At 49.5% G+C, this 21432-nt stretch overlaps 1 protein-coding gene across 1 annotated transcript in view; it reads left to right on the top strand.

Annotated features, from left to right (window-relative positions):
* The window catches only part of CDC73 (cell division cycle 73), a 418707-nt gene that overhangs the window by 120917 nt on the left and 276358 nt on the right, over positions 1–21432 (top strand). The window contains exon 6 of the mRNA XM_063940193.1: positions 14810–14898. Within this exon, the coding sequence (XP_063796263.1) occupies positions 14810–14898 (89 nt within the window). The remainder of the gene's footprint in view (positions 1–14809; positions 14899–21432) is intronic.

The following is a 21432-nucleotide window of genomic DNA, read 5'->3' as shown; positions in this document are numbered from 1 at the left end:
GTCGCAGTTGGTTCCTACGACTCGTCTGCCTTTCCTGGGCATGATCCTGGACACAGGCCAGAAAAGGCTTTATCTCCCGATAGAGAAGGTTCAGGAACTCATGACACTGGTCAGGGACTTATTAAAACCAAAACAGGTGTCAGTGCATCACTGCACTCGAGTCCTGGGAAAGATGGTGGCATCGTACGAGGCCATTCCCTTCGGCAGGTTCCAAGCGAGGACTTTTCAATGGGACTTACTGTACAAATGGTCCGGATAACATCTTCAGATGCATCGGTTAATCACCCTATCCCCCAGGGCCAGGGTGTCTCTCCTGTGGTGGCTGCAGAGTGCTCACTTCTCGAGGGCCGCAGATTCGGCATTCAGGACTGGGTCCTGGTGACCACGGATGCAAGCCTCCGAGGGTGGGGAGCAGTCAAACAGGGAAGAAATTTCCAAGGTCTGTGGTCAAGTCAGGAGACTTGCCTTCACATCAACATCCTGGAACTAAGGGCCATTTACAACGCCCTACGTCAAGCAGAGACCCTGCTTCGCGGTCAACCAGTTCTGATTCAGTCAGACAACATCACCGCTGTGGCTCATGTAAACCGACAAGGCGGCACAAGGAGGAGGGTGGCGATGGCGGAAGCCACCAGAATTCTTCGCTGGGCGGAGAATCATGTAAGCGCACTGTCAGCAGTGTTCATCCCGGGGGTAGACAACTGGGAAGCAGACTTCCTCAGCAGGCACGACCTCCACCCGGGGGAGTGGGGACTTCATCAAGAAGTCTTCGCACAGCTTGCAAGTCGGTGGGAACTGCCACAGGTGGACATGATGGCATCCCGCCTCAACAAGAAACTACAGAGGTATTGCGCCAGGTCAAGAGACCCTCAGGCGATAGCTGTAGACGCCCTGGTGACACCGTGGGTGTTCCAATCGGTTTATGTATTTCCTCCTCTACCTCTCATACCCAAGGTGTTGAGAATCATAAGAAAAAGAGGAGTGAGATCAATACTCATTGTTCCGGATTGGCCAAGAAGGACTTGGTATCCAGATCTGCAAGAGATGCTCACAGAGGACCCGTGGCCTCTTCCTCTAAGACAGGACTTGTTGCAACAAGGGCCCTGTCTGTTCCAAGACTTAGCGCGGCTGCGTTTGACGGCATGGCGGTTGAACGCCAGATACTAGCGGAAAAAGGCATTCCAGATGAGGTCATTCCTACGCTGATAAAGGCTAGGAAGGACGTGACAGCTCAACATTATCACCGTATATGGTGAAAATATGTTGCTTGGTGTGAGGCCAGGAATGCCCCTACGGAGGAATTCCAGCTGGGCCATTTCCTTCACTTCCTACAGTCAGGAGTGACTTTGGGCCTAAAATTGGGTTCCATTAAGGTCCAGATTTCAGCCCTATCCATTTTCTTTCAAAAAGAGCTGGCTTCTCTACCTGAAGTTCAGAGGTTTGTGAAGGGAGTGCTGCATATATTCAGCCCCCTTTTGTGCCCCTGGTGGCACCTTGGGATCTTAACGTGGTGTTGAGTTTCCTGAAATCCCACTGGTTTGAACCACTCACAACGGTGGAATTGAAATATCTCACGTGGAAGGTGGTCATGCTACTAGCATTGGCTTCGGCTAGGCGTGTGTCAGAATTAGCGGCTTTGTCACATAAAAGCCCCTATCTGGTTTTCCATGCGGATAGAGCAGAATTGCGGACCCGTCCACAATTTCTGCCAAAAGTGGTTTCCTCCTTTCATATAAACCAACCTATTGTGGTGCCTGTGGCTACTACGGACTTGGAGGATTCCGAGTTACTTGATGTGGTCAGGGCTTTGAAGGTTTATGTAGCCAGAACGGCTAGGGTCAGGAAAACAGAATTTTTATTTATCCTGTATGCTTCCAACAAGCTTGGTGCTCCTGCTTCAAAGCAAACTATTGCTTGCTGGATCTGTAATACGATTCAGCAGGCTCATTCTGCGGCTGGATTGCCGCTGCCAAAATCAGTTAAGGCCCATTCCACTAGGAAGGTGGGCTCTTCTTGGGCGGCTGCCCGAGGGGTCTCGGCATTACAGCTGTGCCGTGCGGCTACTTGGTCGGGTTCAAACACTTTTGCAAAGTTCTACAAGTTTGATACCCTGGCTGAGGAGGACTTTGTGTTTGCTCATTCGGTGCTGCAGAGTCATCCGCACTCTCCCGCCCGTTTGGGAGCTTTGGTATAATCCCCATGGTCCTTACGGAGTCCCCAGCATCCACTAGGACGTTAGAGAAAACAAGATTTTACTTACCGGTAAATATATTTCTCTGACGTCCTAGTGGATGCTGGGGACTCCGTAAGGACCATGGGGAATAGACGGGCTCCGCAGGAGACTGGCACACTATAAGAAAGATTTGGTACTACCTGGTGTGCACTGGCTCCTCCCTCTTTGCCCCTCCTCCAGACCTCAGTTAGATTTCTGTGCCCGGCCGAGCTGGATGCACACTAGGGGCTCTCCTGAGCTCCTAGAAAGAAAGTATATGTTAGGTTTTTTATTTTACAGTGAGATCTGCTGGCAACAGGCTCACTGCAACGAGGGACTAAGGGGAGAAGAAGCGAACCTACCTGCTTGCAGCTAGCTTGGGCTTCTTAAGCTACTGGACACCATTAGCTCCAGAGGGATCGACCGCAGGACCCGTCCTTGGTGTTCGTTCCCGGAGCCGCGCCGCCGTCCCCCTTACAGAGCCAGAAGCAAGAAGATGGTCCGGAAAATCGGCGGCAGAAGACTTCGGTCTTCACCAAGGTAGCGCACAGCACTGCAGCTGTGCGCCATTGCTCCTCATACACACTTCACACTCCGGTCACTGAGGGTGCAGGGCGCTGGGGGGGGGGGCGCCCTGAGCAGCAATAAAATCACCTTGGCTGGCAAAATAACCACAATATATAGCCCCAGAGGCTATATATGTGGTAATTACCCCTGCCAGAATACAGAAAAAAACGGAAGAAAAGTCAGCCGAAAAAGGGGCGGAGCCATCTCCCTCAGCACACTGGCGCCATTTCTCCTTCACAGTTCCGCTGGAAGGAAGCTCCCTGACTCTCCCCTGCAGTCTACACTACAGAAAAGGGTAAAAAAGAGAGGGGGGGCACAAAATTGAGGCGCAGTAAATATTATAGCAGCTATAGGGGACATAATTCAGTTAGTCCCTGCATTATATAGCGCTCTGGTGTGTGCTGGCATACTCTCTCTCTGTCTCCCCAAAGGGCTTTTGTGTGGTCCTGTCTTCTTTAAGAGCATTACCTGTGTGTGTGTGCGGTGTGTCGGTACGGCTGTGTCGACATGTTTGATGAGGAGACTTATGTGGAGGCGGAGCAGATGCCTATAAATGTGATGTCACCCCCTGCGGGGCAGACACCTGAGTGGATGGACTTATGGAAGGAATTACGTGCAAGTGTCGACTCCTTACATAAAAAATTTGACGACATGCCAAATGCGGGACAGCCGGCTTCTCAGCTCGTGCCTGCCCAGGCAATTCAAAGGCCATCAGGGGCTCTAAAACGCCCACTACCTCAGATGGCAGACACAGATGTCGACACGGATACTGATACCAGTGTCGACGACGATGAGTCAAATTTAATGTCCGCTAGGGCCATTCGTTGCATGATTGAGGCAATGAAAGAGGTTTTACACATTTCTGATATAAACCCAGGTACCTCAAAAAAGGGTATTATGTTTGGGGAGAAAAAACTACCAATAGTTTTCCCCCCATCTGAAGAATTAAATGAAGTGTGTGAAGAAGCGTGGGCTTTCCCTGATAAAAAATTGGCGATTTCAAAAAAATTACTAATGGCGTTCCCTTTCTCGCCAGAGAATAGGTCACGTTGGGAAACTCCCCCTAGGGTGGATAAAGCGCTCACACGTTTGTTAAAAAGGTGGCACTACCGTCTCCGGATACGGCCGCCCTAAAGGAACCTGCTGATAGAAAGCAGGTGGCTATCCTAAAGTCTATATATACACACACAGGTGTTATACTGAGACCAGCTATTGCTTCAGCGTGGATGTGCAGTGCTGCTGCTGCTTGGTCAGATTCCCTGTCAGAAAATACTGGACAGGGACACTATATTGATAACCGTAGAGCATATAAAAGACTCAGTCTTGTAAATGAGAGATGCACAGAGGGAAATCTGCCGGCTGGCATCTAGAATAAGTGCATTGTCCATTTCTGCTAGGAGAGGCTTATGGACTCGGCAGTGGACAGGGGATGCAGATTCTAAAAGGCACATGGAAGTTTTGCCTTATAAGGGTGAGGAGTTATTCGGGGATGGTCTCTCAGACCTCGTTTCCACAGCAACAGCTGGGAAGTCAGCATTTTTGCCCCATGTCCCCTCACAGCCTAAGAAAGCGCCGTATTATCAGGTACAGTCCTTTCGACCCCAGAAAAACAGGCGTGGAAAAGGCGGGTCCTTTCTGTCTAGAGGCAGAGGAAGGGGAAAAAAGCTGCACCACGCAGCAGGTTCCCAGGAACAAACGTCCTCCCCCGCTTCTTCCAAATCCGCCGCATGACGGTGGGGCTCCACAGGCGGAGCCAGGTACGGTGGGGGGCCGCCTCAAAAAATTCAGCGATCAGTGGGTTCGCTCACGGGTGGATCCCTGGATCCTTCAAGTAGTATCTCAGGGGTACAAGCTGGAATTCGAGGCGCCTCCCCCCCGCCGTTTCCTCAAATCGGCCTTACCGACAACTCCCTCAGGCAGGGAGGCTGTACTAGAGGCAATTCACAAGCTGTATTCCCAGCAGGTGATAGTCAAGGTACCCCTACTTCAACAAGGACGGGGTTACTATTCCACACTGTTTGTGGTACCGAAACCGGACGGTTCGGTGAGACCCATTTTAAATTTGAAATCCTTGAACACATACATAAAAAGATTAAAGTTCAAGATGGAATCGCTCAGGGCGGTTATTGCAAGCCTGGACGAGGGGGATTACATGGTATCCCTGGACATCAAGGATGCTTACCTGCATGTCCCAATTTACCTTCCTCACCAGGAGTACCTCAGAATTGTGGTACAGGATTTCCATTACCAATTCCAGACACTACCGTTTGGACTGTCCACGGCACCGAGGGTGTTTACCAAGGTAATGGCAGAAATGATGATACTCCTTCGAAAAAAGGGAGTTTTAATTACCCCGTACTTGGACGATCTCCTAATAAAGGCGAGGTCCAGGGAGCAGTTACTGGTCGGAGTAGCACTATCTCGGGAAGTGCTACAACAGCATGGCTGGATTCTAAACATTCCAAAGTCACAACTGGTTCCTTCCACACGCTTACTGTTCCTGGGGATGATTCTGGACACAGAACAGAAAAAAGTGTTTCTCCCGCAGGAGAAAGCCAAGGAGCTGTCATCTCTAGTCAGAGACCTCCTAAAACCAAAACGGGTATCGGTGCATCACTGCACACGAGTCCTGGGGAAAATGGTGGCTTCGTACGAAGCAATTCCATTCGGCAGGTTCCATGCAAGGACCTTCCAGTGGGACCTCTTGGACAAGTGGTCGGGATCGCATCTTCAGATGCATCAACTGATAACCCTGTCTCCAAGGACCAGGGTGTCTCTACTGTGGTGGCTGCAGAGTGCTCATCTTCTAGAGGGCCGCAGATTCGGCATACAGGACTGGGTCCTGGTGACCACGGATGCCAGCCTTCGGGGCTGGGGCGCAGTCATACAGGGAAGAAATTTCCAGGGACTTTGGTCAAGTCAGGAGTCGTCCCTACACATAAACATTCTGGAACTGAGGGCCATTTACAATGCCCTAAGTCAGGCAAGGCCCCTGCTTCAAAACCAGCCGGTTCTGATCCAATCAGACAACATCACGGCAGTCGCCCATGTAAACCGACAGGGCGGCACAAGAAGCAGGGTGGCGATGGCAGAAGCCACAAGGATTCTCCGATGGGCGGAAAATCACGTAATAGCACTGTCAGCAGTGTTCATTCCGGGAGTGGACAACTGGGAAGCAGACTTCCTCAGCAGACACGACCTACACCCGGGAGAGTGGGGAGTTCATCCAGAAGTCTTCCTACTGTTGGTAAACCGTTGGGAAAGGCCACAGGTGGACATGATGGCGTCCCGCCTCAACAAAAAGCTAAAGAGATATTGCGCCAGGTCAAGGGACCCTCAGGCGATAGCTGTGGACGCTCTAGTGACACCGTGGGTGTACCAGTCGGTTTATGTGTTCCCTCCTCTGCCTCTCATACCAAGGGTACTGAGAATAATAAGAAGGCGAGGAGTAAGAACGATACTCGTGGTTCTGGATTGGCCAAGAAGAGCTTGGTACCCGGAACTTCAAGAAATGTTATCAGAGGACCCATGGCCTCTACCGCTCAGACAGGATCTGCTACAGCAGGGGCCCTGTCTGTTCCAAGACTTACCGCGGCTGCGTTTGACGGCATGGCGGTTGAATTCCGGATCCTAAAGGAAAAGGGCATTCCGGAGGAAGTCATTCCTACGCTGATAAAAGCCAGGAAAGAAGTAACCGCAAATCATTATCACCGCATTTGGCGAAAATATGTTGCGTGGTGTGAGGCCAGGAAGGCCCCTACAGAGGAATTTCAGCTGGGTCGTTTTCTGCACTTCCTACAGTCGGGAGTGACTATGGGCCTAAAATTGGGTTCCATTAAGGTCCAGATTTCGGCTCTGTCGATTTTCTTCCAGAAAGAACTGGCTTCACTGCCTGAAGTTCAGACTTTTGTAAAGGGAGTGCTTCATATTCAGCCCCCTTTTGTGCCTCCTGTGGCACCTTGGGATCTCAATGTGGTGTTGAGTTTCCTAAAATCACATTGGTTTGAACCACTTAAAACCGTGGATCTGAAATATCTCACGTTGAAAGTGGTCATGTTATTGGCCTTTGCTTCGGCCAGGCGTGTGTCAGATTTGGCGGCTTTATCATGTAAAAGCCCTTATCTGATTTTCCATATGGATAGGGCAGAATTGAGGACTCGTCCCCAGTTTCTCCCTAAGGTGGTATCAGCTTTTCAATTGAACCAACCTATTGTGGTGCCTGCGGCTACTAGGGACTTGGAGGATTCCAAGTTACTGGACGTAGTCAGGGCCTTGAAAATTTATGTTTCCAGGACAGCTGGAGTCAGGAAAACTGACTCGCTTTTTATCCTGTATGCACCCAACAAAATAGGTGCTCCTGCTTCTAAGCAGACTATTGCTCGCTGGATTTGTAGCACAATTCAGCTGGCGCATTCTGCGGCGGGATTGCCGCAGCCGAAATCAGTGAAAGCCCATTCCACAAGGAAAGTGGGCTCTTCTTGGGCGGCTGCCCGAGGGGTCTCGGCATTACAGCTTTGCCGAGCTGCTACTTGGTCGGGTTCAAAAACTTTTGCATAATTCTACAGGTTTGATACCCTGGCTGAGGAAGACCTTGTGTTTGCCCATTCGGTGCTGCAGAGTCATCCGCACTCTCCCGCCCGTTTGGGAGCTTTGGTATAATCCCCATGGTCCTTACGGAGTCCCCAGCATCCACTAGGACGTTAGAGAAAATAAGAATTTACTCACCGGTAATTCTATTTCTCGTAGTCCGTAGTGGATGCTGGGCGCCCGTCCCAAGTGTGGACTTTCTGCAATACGTGTATATAGTTATTGCTTAACAAAAGGTTATGGTTATGTAGCATCGGTTGAGTGATGCTCAGTTGTTGTTCATACTGTTAACTGGGTAAGTTTATCACAAGTTGTACAGTGTGGCTGGTATGAGTCTTACCCTGGATTTCAAAATCCTTTCCTTGTAATGTCAGCTCTTCCGGGCACAGTTTCCTTAACTGAGGTCTGGAGGAGGAGCATAGAGGGAGGAGCCAGTGCACACCAGATAGTACTGAATCTTTCTTTAGAGTGCCCAGTCTCCTGCGGAGCCCGTCTATTCCCCATGGTCCTTACGGAGTCCCCAGCATCCACTACGGACTACGATAAATAGAATTACCGGTGAGTAAATTCTTATTATTTCCTGCATGCTCTACCTCCTCCCTTTCCATAGCACTTCTTCATCCGCCTCTAGGGCCTTCCTCCGCCCTGCACCTATCTATTAACTGTTGGTTGGCCCCTCCTCTGGGACCAGTCCTGTGCTCTTTCCACATCCCACTTCATATGTTCCTCCCCTCATCTCCCCTTTGTCTTTCTCCCCCAGATAGATGAGATGCTGCCATTATGGTGACATTCAGGAAGTTAGCAGAGCCAAAATTGAATTTATTTTTTGTGCACCACCCCCCTTCCCCAAACGAGAAATGTTGTGGCGCCCTGTTTGGGATACATAATCATTTGTAACATGCCCTATGTTGACAAGCAGTACAGATTTTTTCCTCATACACCGCAATACACTATTCGGCTAGATGCAAAAACGACACTTGGGGCAAGCTGAGGCACATGGGGCCCGATACGTTGAGAAGGGTTGTTTGGCGCTACTGCAGCAATAGTGTATGAAGACACATCTGTATATGGATTCCGGAATGCTGTAAAATTTCACAGAAAGCATTTTATGCACTCTGGCAGTACAACCGAACATGATGGTAGAAGATCATGTTTATTATTGTATTGCTGTTGCGTGGAAAATGCTTTCCATAGCATTTTACACTTGTCGTCCCAACTGTCTGGCGTTCCGTAGTCCACATACTACTTGTTTATATTGTGATTATCGACAAGCAGACTACTTCCCCAAACCACTTGTGCTGATCAGTTTGGGATGAAAGAGAAAAATCAAGTGTTTTATTGGAGAGGTTTTTGCTTACTCTTTGCACAATTACTGTTAACTTAATGTTTCGGATCCCGACGGTCGGGATCCTGGCTGTCGAAATACCGACGCCGGAATCCCAACGCTGCTCAGAATGCTGGTGCTGGCATCATGAATTGGATCCTAATGCCGATGCTGGCATCCCCACAGCTTGAATCCCGGTCAAGTGACTGCCGGAGAGGTAAGCTGCAGGGGGAGGGAGGCTTAGGTTTAGGCTGCGTGAGGAGGATTTGGCTGTGGAAATGGGGGTTAGGGTTAGGCACCCCCCTGATTAGGGTTAGGCAGCGGGGGGTGGAGGGTTAGGTTTAGGGTGGGGTGGAGGCTGAGGGTTAGTGGGTGAGGGGTCGCATGCTTACTTGACCCCTGTCAGGATTCTAAACAGCGGGATTCCCAGTCTGTTTTCCTGACCGCCGGCGTCTAGACCGCCAGCTTTTCAGCCCGCACCCGTTTTAGTCACTGTCTTCATCAATATGTCTGCCATAAAGCTTGGAAATGGTAAAATTATTTCCTTGAAATGCTGCAGTACAGTAATTTCATGTAGTATTATTATTATTATTATTATGATTATTACATTTTATTTATAAGGCGCCACGTGTTTCGCAGCGCCGTACAAAGGACAGTACAGGGGACAAAACATTGCATTACAGTAAATAAATAACAGAAATACAGTACAGGTAACAGAGCACCACACATTCTCAAGACATAATACAGCTAAGATGTAAGTATTGAGGGAGTGATCATCGTACTACTAGAGGCTGGTGGCCATAGATGCAGATGAGCCTTTACTAGCAGGATAAAGATGGTCTTTGAGTAGGGGAGAGCTGCGAGTGAAATGTGTTGAGACGAGGGCTTAGATAACAAGAGGAAAGAGGGCCCTGCTCTGAAGAGCTAACAATCTATTGGGGATGGGCGACAGACAGATGACAAGAGGTGCAGGCAAGTGGGAGGTAGCCTGATGGCAGTATGCAAGCAAAGCTGAGATGTTCACGGCATGAGGAAGGGGGGTGGAGGCGTGGCTTAAGCACTGGGTTATGCATCGGGAGGGTATGCTTTGATGAATAGGTGGGTTTTTAGTGCCCGTTTGAAGCTTTGCAAAGTTGGGGAGAGTCTAATGGAGCGGGGGAGTGCGTTCCACTGAAGGGGTGCAGCACGGGCAAAATCCTGAACTCGTGCATGGGAAGCAGTGACCAGGGCGGTGGAGAGGCGACGGTCATTAGTCGACCGTAGGGGGCGGGAGGGAGTATGAAGGGAAAGGAGGTTGGAGATGTAGGGAGCAGTGGAATTAGAGATGGCCTTGTATGTGAGGGTGAGGAGTTTGAAGAGGATTCTGTAGGGGAATGGGAGCCAGTGTAGATTTTGTTGAAGGGGAGTGGCAGATGTGGTGCGGCGGGAGAGGAAGATAAGCCTAGCTGCGGAGTTCAGGACAGATTGGAGGGGAGCAAGATGGGAGCAAGCGAGGCCAGTGAGGAGAACATTGCAGTAGTCAAGTCGTGAGATGACCAGTGAGTGGATGATGAGTTTAGTTGCACTCTGGGAGAGATATGGCCTGATACGAGCAATGTTGCGTAGCTGGAAACGACAGGATTGTGCCAGAGCTTGGATGTGGGGTGCAAAGGAGAGGGAGGAGTCAAGAGTGACGCCCAGGCAACAGAGTTGGGGAACGGGGGAGATGGTGGTGTTGTCAACAATGATGGAGATATTGGTCGGGGGTGTTGCTCTGGATGGGGGGAAGATGATGAGTTCCGTTTTGTCCATGTTGAGCTTTAGAGAGCGTTCAGACATCCAGGAGGAGATTGCAGAGAGGCAGCTGGAAACCTGAGAGCGGACAGAGGGGGACAGATCAGGAGATGAGAGGTAGAGTTGTGCGTCATCAGCATAGAGGTGGTATTGAAGGCCAAATGAGTTAATGAGCGCACCCAGGGAAGAGGTATACAGGGAGAACAGAAGGGGTCCAAGGACAGAACCCTAAGGGACACCAACAGGAAGGATGGAAGGGTGTGAGGTGGTGCTTGAGGCAGACACAGAGAAGGAGCGGTTAGTGAGGTAAGAAGAAAACCAGTCAAGGACAGTGCTAGAGAGGCCAGCGTTTTGGAGTGTGCCGAGGAGGAGAGGATGATCTACGGCAGGCATTCCCAACCGCGGTCCTCAAGGCACACCAACAGTGCAGGCTTTAGTGATATCCAGGCTTCAGCACAGATGGTTAAATCAAAATAAATGAGGTACTAATTAAGTCACCTGTGTTCAAGCAGGGATATCACTAAAACCAGGACTGTTAGTGTGCCTTGAGGACCGTGGTTGGGAAACACTGATCTACGGTGTCAAAGGCAACAGAGAGGTCCAGAAGGATGAGCAGAGAGAAGTGGCCCCTGGATTTGGCCGAAAGCAGGTCATTGGTGACTTTCACCAGGGCAGTCTCAGTTGAGTGGAGTGGGCGAAAGCCAGATTGTAGTGGATCGAGGATGGAGTTGTCAGAGAGGTAGCTTGTGAGACGGCTGTAGACTAGTCATTCAAGTAATTTGGAGGCGAAAGGGAGAAGAGAGATGGGGCGGTAGTTAGTGGGTGATGAGGGGTCGAGGTTGGGTTTTTTGAGAATAGGCGAGACCAGAGCATGTTTGAATGGTGAGGGGAAGATGCCGGTGGAGAGGGACAGGTTAAAGAGGTGAGCAAGGTGGGTGAGAGGGAGCGGAGAAGACGGGAGGGAAGGGGGTCCAGGGGGCAGTTGGTGGTGGGGGGGGGGATAAGATGAGGGAGTGGACTTCCTTTTCTGAAGTGGGATGGAAGGAGGACAGGGTGGGATAGATGGAGGGGAGGGATAAAGGGGGCAGGGGGTAGCAGAGGGGTGACGGCGGGAGATGTCGTGTCTGATATCCTCAATTTTGGAGATGAAGAAGGAGGCAAAGTCAGTGGCAGTGAGGGAGGATGGGAGGGGAGGAGGAGGGGGGCGAAGGAGAGTGTTGAAAGTTTCAAAGAGACGGCGTGGACAGGAGGACTGAGAAGAGATGAGTGCTTGGAAAAAGGATTGCTTGGCGAGGGAAAGAGCAGAGCTGTAGGAGGAGAGAATAAACTTGAAATGGAGGAAGTCCGCCAGAGAGTGAGATCTCCAGGAGCGTTCAGCGGAGCGTGAGCATTTTTGTAAGAAACGTGTTAGTTTGGTGTGCCAGGGTTGGGGTTTGGAGCGGCGGAGTGGGACAGAGGAGAGGGGGGCCACAGAGTCGAGAGCAGCGGTTAGGGAAGAGTTATAGAAGGTGGCTGCCTGGTTGGGACAAGTCATAGTGGAAAGAGGAAAGTCTCGAGGGAGGACATGAAAGTGGGGTTGAGAGACCCGAGATTGCGTCTGGTGGTGGTGGGTCTGGGCGTGGAGAGGAGGAGGGAGGATGAGAGGGTGAAAGAAAGCAGATGGTGGTCAGAGAGAGGGAAGGGAGAGTTTGAGAAATCAGAGAGATCACATCGGTGCGTGAAGACAAGGTCGAGGGAGTGGCCGAGATTGTGAGTAGCGGTGGAGGTCCATTGAGAAAGTCCAAAGGAGGTGGAAAGGGCGAGAAGATTAGTGGAAGCGGCATTACTGATGTCAATAGGGATGTTAAAGTCTCCGAGGATGACAGAGGGGAGGTCGGAGGAGAGAAAGTGGGGAAGCCAGGCAGCAAAGTTGTCAAGGAAAGGTGAACAGTGGCTAGGGGGGCGGTAGATCACTGCCACAAGGAGATGAATGGGGTAGAAGAGGCGGATAGTGTGGACCTCGAAGGTGGAGAAGGTGAGAGAGGGCTCAGGTGGGATGACACGAAAGGTGCAGTTAGGGGAGAGAAGGACGCCCACGCCTTCACCCTGGCGACCATCAGTTCTGACTGTGTGGGTGAAGGAGAGGCCTTCGTAGGAGAGGGCAGCAGGGGAGGTGGTGTCAGAGGAGGAGAGCCAGGTTTCAGTGATGGCGAGAAGGTGAAAAGAGTGGGAGATGAAGAGGTCATGGATAGTTGGCAGCTTGTTGCAGATTGATCTAGCATTCCAGAGTGCACAGGAGAAAGGAAGGGAGGGGACAGGGGAGATAGGGATAAGGTTGGCTGGGTTCTGAGTGTTTGTGGGTGATTTTGATTTTGGGGGGTGAGACCTGGCAGTGAGGATTGGTATGTGACAGGATCGAGGAGCCATAATTTGGTACAGTAGTGTTCAAGGGAATAGAATGGTGTAGGTGTAATATAGAATGAACAACGAAAATGTGGGGTGTAATGTAAGCAAAAGACAGTGCAAACAGAATTTTAAGAAATAATGTTAGGAACGGAAAGGCTGAGATGGATACACAGTGGTTGTAGATTGTGTAAATGAGAGTGTGAGCAATGTGTGAAAGCAGTAGGGCTGCTACTTAATCAGACAGGTTGTTCAGTATCCAGGCTGTGCAGGCTGCAGGCATTACTGGTAGTGGTATGGGTAACTCACTGTAGTCTGTTGGTTGCAGTTCTTTTGTGGAGATGGGGGTGAAAGTCTGTTGTCCTGTTTCTCTCCTGTTTATCTCCGTATATCTCCATAGATTATATCATCTTACTTTGCACTAACACACTTCTCAACAAAAGATGCTTGCAGCCTAAGATGCTTGCAGCATTGATCTATACTAGTTAAATAACCATGCAGACATGGATACAGGGTTAATTGATAGCAGCCCCCACCCTCTGAAAACTCCACCCACAACAAAAGGTTGCCTCAAGGTGTGAACAAATCACTATACCCCCACTAATACACAGTGAGAACAGACTATAGTCTGTCCTAGAAATAACTAGTTAAAGATAAAATTATCAATACCTAGCATAGTACAAAAAGCATGTAATGGGTGGATGTCAAAATTGCAGCAGTGAGAGATTATCAATACCTAGCATAGTACAAAAAGCATGTATGTATTTATTTTTTATTTTTTTTAACCTCATGGGAACAAAGACACCTTTGGTGCGGTGGTGGATGGGTATATGGCAGTAGAGACGCAGAGTATTTCAAGGAGATGCAATTATTGGTAGTCTGGTATTGGTGGCCTATTTCTAGGACATAAATGGTTGCTCTACCTTGCAATTAACTTGTTCATTATTTTGTTTTCTTAAAGCTGGATAACCACCTGAACCTTTTTGTTCACCACTGTATAATAAAAACGAATAAGCAATGAAATAAGTAACTTGTGAAAGGAAGATATGGTTTACTGATGACGCAGCTAATTCCATATACCTGCCAGTAAAACTAAGTAATACCGTAATGGGGCTGCCACATGTACACTCTCGGATGCCAAATTCAGCCCACAAGGGATTATGTTCCGTACAGATCCTTACATTAATTTTAAAACAATGGTGGCTTATGATGGCCTTCCAAAATGCACACACTCAGACAGAGTTCTTAAGTGGAATTGATATTCTGACGAATGTTTTTTTTTTTTTTAGGTTCTGGTAATATTCCTGTTCATACTAGTATTATACTGATAGTTGTGAGATTAACATTGTTTTGCTGATTATTGCATACATTGCCAAACAATCAAGTCACCACATGGAGGTACAAATTGGATAGATTATATGTGGTCACCTTGTTAATGTGCCCAGCCTTGCAAATCCTGGTGCTTGGGTACTGCTTTTGCAGGGATAACCAAAGTGGAGACCATTTTAAGGAGTGTCTCCTCAAAAAAAACAAAAATGAAAAACACTTGTTCTGGTTTCCACTACACCATGTAGACAACAAAGAGGTGAAGACAAGGGGATGCAGTTATAGTGCCGGCTGTAGGGTTATTGGCGTACAGAGCACGTAAGTCTTGTTACACCAGGCTCTAGCGTTATGTAAATTTTATAACTAAGATGCTGCAGTAAGTAAATAATTGGTCTCTCCTGTGGAACTTCTACACTTGTGTGTACATTTACTGCAAGTGCAAACACCAATCCAGTTTCTTTTGCAAGTCTAAATTTGGCTGGATGATTCTGTGTACGCCCGGTGAAAAGTACCTCTTTAGTCATGTTTCACTCTAAATTAAACTCTGAGGATAAAGTACTACACTGAATGTTTTTATTTTGCTATAACACAGTTATTTATGATTTACAATTACAAATGTAATTCCTTTCTTTTTCTAGGATGAAGAACGCGTTCGTCTCGACAAGGAGAGATTGGCTGCTCGATTGGAAGGCCATAAAGAGGGCATTGTGCAGACAGAGCAAATTAGGTAGTCAGAATCTTCCTAATGACTTACTTTTTAATATTCCGTATTTACATATTCTTGCACTTGTTTGGTAAGTTTAGGAATTCCGCATATAAACACAGTAATGCAATATGTGCTGTCATCAGTAGAGAAAATTTATGTTTGCACTGCTGCTTTTGTTCTACCTTCTATTGTGCATTATAATAATGTGCAAGTAATGGTGAAATTGTAAGAAATGTGTAAGCCACATTTTGCGTAAACAGGAATAATTGCATTAATTTAGTTTAATAGGTTGCCGGCCTTGCGAGGTGCAGAGCTGCTTTCTCGCTGCAGTACCACCGTCCTGAGGGGGAGGGTGGCCAGCGGGGCACTGCGCCTTGGCTGTCACAACTGCAGCATGCCGCACACCCCTAACATATGCCTGAAGGTGACGACTGTGGTGAGTACAAACCGGGGGCCCTGCTAGGGGGGGTACCCCGGTTCAAAGTGCGGCTGAACATGGGCACGGCATATGGGACCCTCCTGGGGGGGGCCCCGCTATATCCCCCCCGTGTAGATTGGCTTCAGATAGTTTGAGCTAGCACTTGTGTGATGTTTTTAAACAAACCGGAGACATTGCCAGTATAAAAAAATCACTGTAGCTCTGGCGCCATTTGAGGGGGCGGAGCTACCACAGAGCGGGACTAGAGACATTTTGGCGCCTTCCTCTGCTTAATGCAGCCACAGACAGCGCACACAGCGCTTCCTGCCTCACAAGACACGCTGGAAAACTGGTACATGGTGTCGCAAAGGGGGAGAGCCGCTATTGTACACTATCTGGGTCCTCTACACGACAGAAATTATTAGTGTTACTGTGATATAATTAGCTGTCAGCCTCACTGGGACTGTGCAGGTAGGGATGTGCTGGTTTCTCTCTCTGTGTGTCTCCTCTCACATGCAGTAAAGGCAGGCTTGATCAGTATTACTGTCTGTGTGTATGTTCTTGTGCTTACTTTAAAACATGGGTAAACGCAAGCTGTGCAGTGTATGTCACACTAGATTCTCCCCTGTATCATCTGGTTCTGTTTCATGTGAACAATGCAGCCAATCTTCACAAATCAGTGAAGGGGCTGGGGGAGAGGGTCCAGAGCCCTCCTGGCTAGGGTCTCTTAAAACTATGATGTCTGATATGTCATCCCAGCTCACTGCAAATGTACAGAAAACTCATCTACTACAACAGGCTGTTGCAGACGTGCTGTTAGGGCAGATGTTACACAGCCCCATCTCCCTCTCATGCAGCACCACAGAAGCGTGTTTTGCCTGCTCTACTCTCTGATTCAGATGAGGAATTACAGGAGGATGGGGAGGACTTGGATCCCGTTAGTGGGGATTCCGATTCTACTCAGGTTATTGAACCCCTCATTCTGGCTATACAGGACGTGTTGAAGCTTCCTCTAGAGGATGCTGCGTCACACCAGTTGTTTTTCTTTACACAAAACAAGCCTAATGTCACTTTCCCTGATTCTGCAGAGTTGGATGACTTATTCAAATTAGCCTGGAAAATCCAGACAAAAAAAAAATCCAAGTGTCAAAAAAAAATTTGTGCACTTTCCTATTTGCTCCTGAAGGTAGGAAATTTTGGGAAGAACCCCCGGGAGTTGATGTATCAGTCTCTCGACTGTCCAAAAAAGTGGTGCTACCTGCCCCGGGCTCCTTTACTATAAAGGATCCTGGAGACAGAAAAATAGAGGCTACACTCAAATCTATTTACATGGCAGCAGGTGTATAGCAAAGGCTGGTCATAGCGGATTGCTGGATGACCCATGCTATTCATTCATGGGCCACTCAAATTTAGGAGGGCCTCTCCAGGGCTATGCTGACCCGCCTAAGGCACATTCAGGACACTACACGCGTCCTGTGTGATTCGCTCAAGGAGATGGGGAATATTAATGCTAGGACTTCTGCCATGGCAGTGTCGGCGCGCAGGGCTTTGTGGTTGCATCAGTTGATAGCGGACGCAGAATCAAAGCGCAGTGTGGAATCTCTCCCCTTTTCGGGGGGGGGGGGGGGAATGGCTCTTTGGGCTTGAGTTGGGTACGTGAATTTCCAAAGTCACTGCTGGGAAATCCACGTTTCTCCCCTCTGGGGTCCCACCGGCTAGGCGTTCCTACCTAGGGCCGTCTGTTCGGTCCTTTCGGTCTAACAGATTTCGTTCTAGAGCCATAGGTGCCTCCACTGCAAATAGAGGTGCCAGAGGTAAGACCTGCAACCACCGGTTCTGAGGAACAGTGCACCAGTTCTGCTTTCACTAAGTCTTCTGCATGACTGTGCCCACCCACCCCGAGGAGATCTTGAGTTGGGAGCCCAACTGCGTCACTTCAGCTGCATCTGGGAAAGCACCTGCCGGGATACCTGGGTAAGGGACCTCATTTTTCAGGGGTACAAGCTGGAGTTCGATGGCGCTCCTCCCCAACTATTTTTCAATTCAAGCTTACCAGCTTTGGAGGATATGCAGGTTACGTTGCAACAGGCCATCCAAAAGTTGGTCCAGTCCCACATGATTGTTCCAGTACTGATACCACAACGAGGCAGGGGTTATTACTCCAACCTGTTTGTGATTCCAAAGCCGGACGGCTCGGTAAGGCCCATTTTGAACCTAAAGTCCTTGAATCTTTAAAGGTTTTCAAGTTCAAAATGGAATCCCTGAGGGCAGTTATTGCGGGCCTGGAAGAACAGAAGTTCCTGGTTTCCCTGGATATCAAGGATGCCTACCTTCATATTCCAGTTTGGCCACCTCATCAGGCTTTTATGAGGTTTGCCCTACGGGATGATCACTACCAGTTCCAGGCACTACCCTTTGGCCTGTCCACAGCTCCGAGGGTATTCACAAAGGTGATGGCGAAGATGATGTTCCAACTCCGGGTCCAGGGGGTCAATGTTGTCCCTTACCTGGACGATCTTCTGAGAAAAGCAAGATCCAGGGAGCTTTTATTGCTCCATATCGACCACAGTATCCAACTTCTGTCACGCCATGGGTGGATTCTCAATCTGCAGATGTCCCAACTGGAGCCGACTCAGCGACTCCTGTTCTTGGGGATGTTACTGATACGGTGGCCCAGAAGGTGTTCCTCCCAGAGGACAAGGCGAGAACACTTCAGGAGATGGTCTGCATGGTGCACCGACATGCTTGTTTATTCAACCATCTTTGCATCAGATTGTTGGGGAAGATGGTCGCCTCCTATGAGGCGATCCAATATGGGAGGTTCCATGCCATAACATTTCAATTGGATTTCCTGAGCAAGTGGTCCGGATCACATCTACAGATGCACAGGATGATACGGCTGTCACCTATGGCCGTGATTTCCCTCCTGTGGTGGCTGCAGTCCTCCAATCTCCTGGAAGGCCGGAGTTTCAGGATTCAGGATTGGATCCTCCTCACAACGGATGTGAGTCTGCGAGGATGGGATGCAGTCACCCAAGGGGTGCAAGGGCAGGTGGTCAGCCCACGAAGCCCTCCTTCAGATCAACATTCTGGAACTTTGGGCGATCTACAATGCCTCAGTCGTCACGACCTCCACCCGGTAGAGTGGGTACTCCACCATCAGGTGTTCCAGCAAATCATCCACCGGTGGGCCTGCCTGCAAATAGACATGATGGCTTCTCATCTCAACAAGAAGCTTCACTGATATTGCTGTCCAACCAGGGACCCTCAGGCGAGGGCAGTGGACACCTTGGCCTTTCTGGCTGGTCTACCTGTTTCCTCTGATTCCGTTGCTTCCAAAGGTGCTCAAGCGAATCAGATATCAGGGAGTCCAGGCAATTCTAATTGCCCCGGATTGGCCTCGGAGGGTGTGGTACGCGGATCTTCTGGACATGGCCGTCGAAGACCCTTGGCCTCTACCACTAAGAAGCGATCTTCTTCAACAAGGACCGTTCGTCTACCCGGACTTACGGCGACTTCGTTTGACGGCATGGAGGTTGTGTGGAACATCCTAGCTCACAAGGGCCTTTCCAAAAAGGTTATTGCTACCATGGTTCAGGCCATGAAACCTGTGACGTCAAAACACTATCATCATATCTTGAGAAGATATGTCTCTTGGTGCGAGGAATGCATGTATCCATCTGCAGAGTTCCACTTGGGACGTTTCTTATGTTTCCTGCAGGCTGGTGTGGATAAGGGCTTGCGCCTGGGTTCCATTAATGTCCAGATTTCTCTGATGTCCTAAGTGGATGCTGGGACTCCGTAAGGACCATGGGGAATAGCGGCTCCGCAGGAGACTGGGCACAACTATAAAGAAAGCTTTAGGTCTAACTGGTGTGCACTGGCTCCTCCCACTATGACCCTCCTCCAGACTTCAGTTAGAATCTTGTGCCCGGCTGAGCTGGATGCACACTAGGGGCTCTCCTGAGCTCCTAGAAAGAAAGTATATTTAGGTTTTTTATTTTACAGTGAGATCTGCTGGCAACAGACTCACTGCAGCGAGGGACTAAGGGGAGAAGAAGCGAACCTACCTAACAGGTGGTAGTTTGGGCTTCTTAGGCTACTGGACACCATTAGCTCCAGAGGGATCGACCGCAGGACCCGACCTTGGTGTTCGTTCCCGGAGCCGCGCCGCCGTCCCCCTTACAGAGCCAGAAGCATGAAGAGGTCCGGAAAATCGGCGGCAGAAGACTTCGGTCTTCACCAAGGTAGCGCACAGCACTGCAGCTGTGCGCCATTGCTCCTCATGTACACCTCACACTCCGGTCACTGATGGGTGCAGGGCGCTGGGGGGAGGTCGCGCTGAGGGCAATATAAGACACCTTGGCTGGCAAATCTACATCATATATAGTTCTAGAGGCTATATAGATGTAAAAATACCCCTGCCAGTATTCCAGAAAAAGCGGGAGAAGTCTGCCGGAAAAGGGGCGGGGCCATCTCCCTCAGCACACTGGCGCCATTTTTCCCTCACAGCTCCGCTGGAAGGAAGCTCCCTGGCTCTCCCCTGCAGTCTGAAAACTACAGAAGGGTAAAAAAGGGAGGGGGGGCACTAAATTTAAGCGCAGTATATATATATATATATATATATATATATATATGGGAAAACACTCATTTATAGTGGGATCCCTGTGTTATATAGCGCTCTGGTGTGTGCTGGCATACTCTCTCTGTCTCCCCAAAGGGCTTTGTGGGGTCCTGTCCTCTGTCAGAGCATTCCCTGTGTGTTTGCGGTGTGTTGGTACGGCTGTGTCGACATGTTTGATGAGGAGGCTTATGTGGAGGCGGAGCAGATGCCTGTAAATGTGATGTCACCCCCTGCGGGGTCGACACCTGAGTGGATGGTGCTGTGGAAGGAATTACGCGACAGTGTCGACTCCTTGCATAAAAGGTTTGACGACATACCAAATGTGGGACAGCCGGCTTCTCAGCCTGTGCCTGCCCAGGCGTCTCAAAAGCCATCAGGGGCTCTAAAACGCCCGCTACCTCAGATGGCAGACACATATGTCGACACGGATACTGACTCCAGTGTCGACGACGATGAGACTAATGTAACTTCCAGTAGGGCCACACGTTACATGATTAAGGCAATGAAAAAAGTGTTGCACATTTCTGATGTTACCCCCGTTACCACAAAAAAGGGTATTATGTATGGAGAGAAAAAACTACCAGTAGCTTTTCCTCCATCTGAAGAGTTAAATGAAGTGTGTGAAGAAGCGTGGGCTTCCACTGATAAGAAGCTGGTAATTTCTAAGAGGTTACTAATGGCGTACCCTTTCCCGCCAGGGGATAGGTCACGTTGGGAAACATCCCCTAGAGTGGATAAAGCGCTCACACGCTTGTCAAAGAAGGTGGCACTACCGTCTCTGGATACGGCCGCCCTGAAGGAATCTGCTGATAGAAAGCAGGAGGCTATCCTGAAATCTATATATACACACACAGGTGTTATACTGAGACCAGCTATTGCTTCAGCATGGATGTGCAGTGCTGCAGCTGCATGGTCAGATTCCCTGTCAGAAAATATAGATACCCTAGACAGGGACACTATATTGCTAACCGTAGAGCATATAAAAGACGCACTTTTATACATGAGGGATGCACAGAGGGATATTTGCCGGCTGGCATCCAAAATTAGTGCAATGTCCATTTCTGCCAGGAGAGGGTTATGGACTCGGCAGTGGACAGGAGATGCAGATTCCAAAAGACACATGGAAGTTCTGCCTTATAAGGGTGAGGAGTTGTTCCGGGATGGTCTCTCGGACCTCGTTTCCACAGCAACAGCTGGGAAGTCTACATTTTTACCCCATGTTCCCTCACAGCCAAAGAAAGCACCGTATTATCAGGTACAGTCCTTTCGGCCCAATAGGGGCAAGCGGGTTAAAGGCGCGTCCTTTCTGCCCAGAGGCAGAGGTAGGGGAAAAAAGCTGCAGCATACAGCCAGTTCCCAGGAGCAAAAGTCCTCCCCCGCTTCCTCTAAGTCCACAGCATGACGCTGGGGCTCCACAGGCGGAGCCAGGTACGGTGGGGGCCCGTCTCAAATATTTCAGCAATCAGTGGGCCCGCTCACGGGTGGATCCCTGGATTTTTCAGATAGTATCTCA

The sequence above is a fragment of the Pseudophryne corroboree genome, chromosome 9, assembly GCF_028390025.1.
Source record: "Pseudophryne corroboree isolate aPseCor3 chromosome 9, aPseCor3.hap2, whole genome shotgun sequence".
In the NCBI taxonomy this organism is placed as follows: domain Eukaryota; kingdom Metazoa; phylum Chordata; class Amphibia; order Anura; family Myobatrachidae; genus Pseudophryne; species Pseudophryne corroboree.
This window is presented reverse-complemented; position numbering and strand designations above follow the sequence as displayed.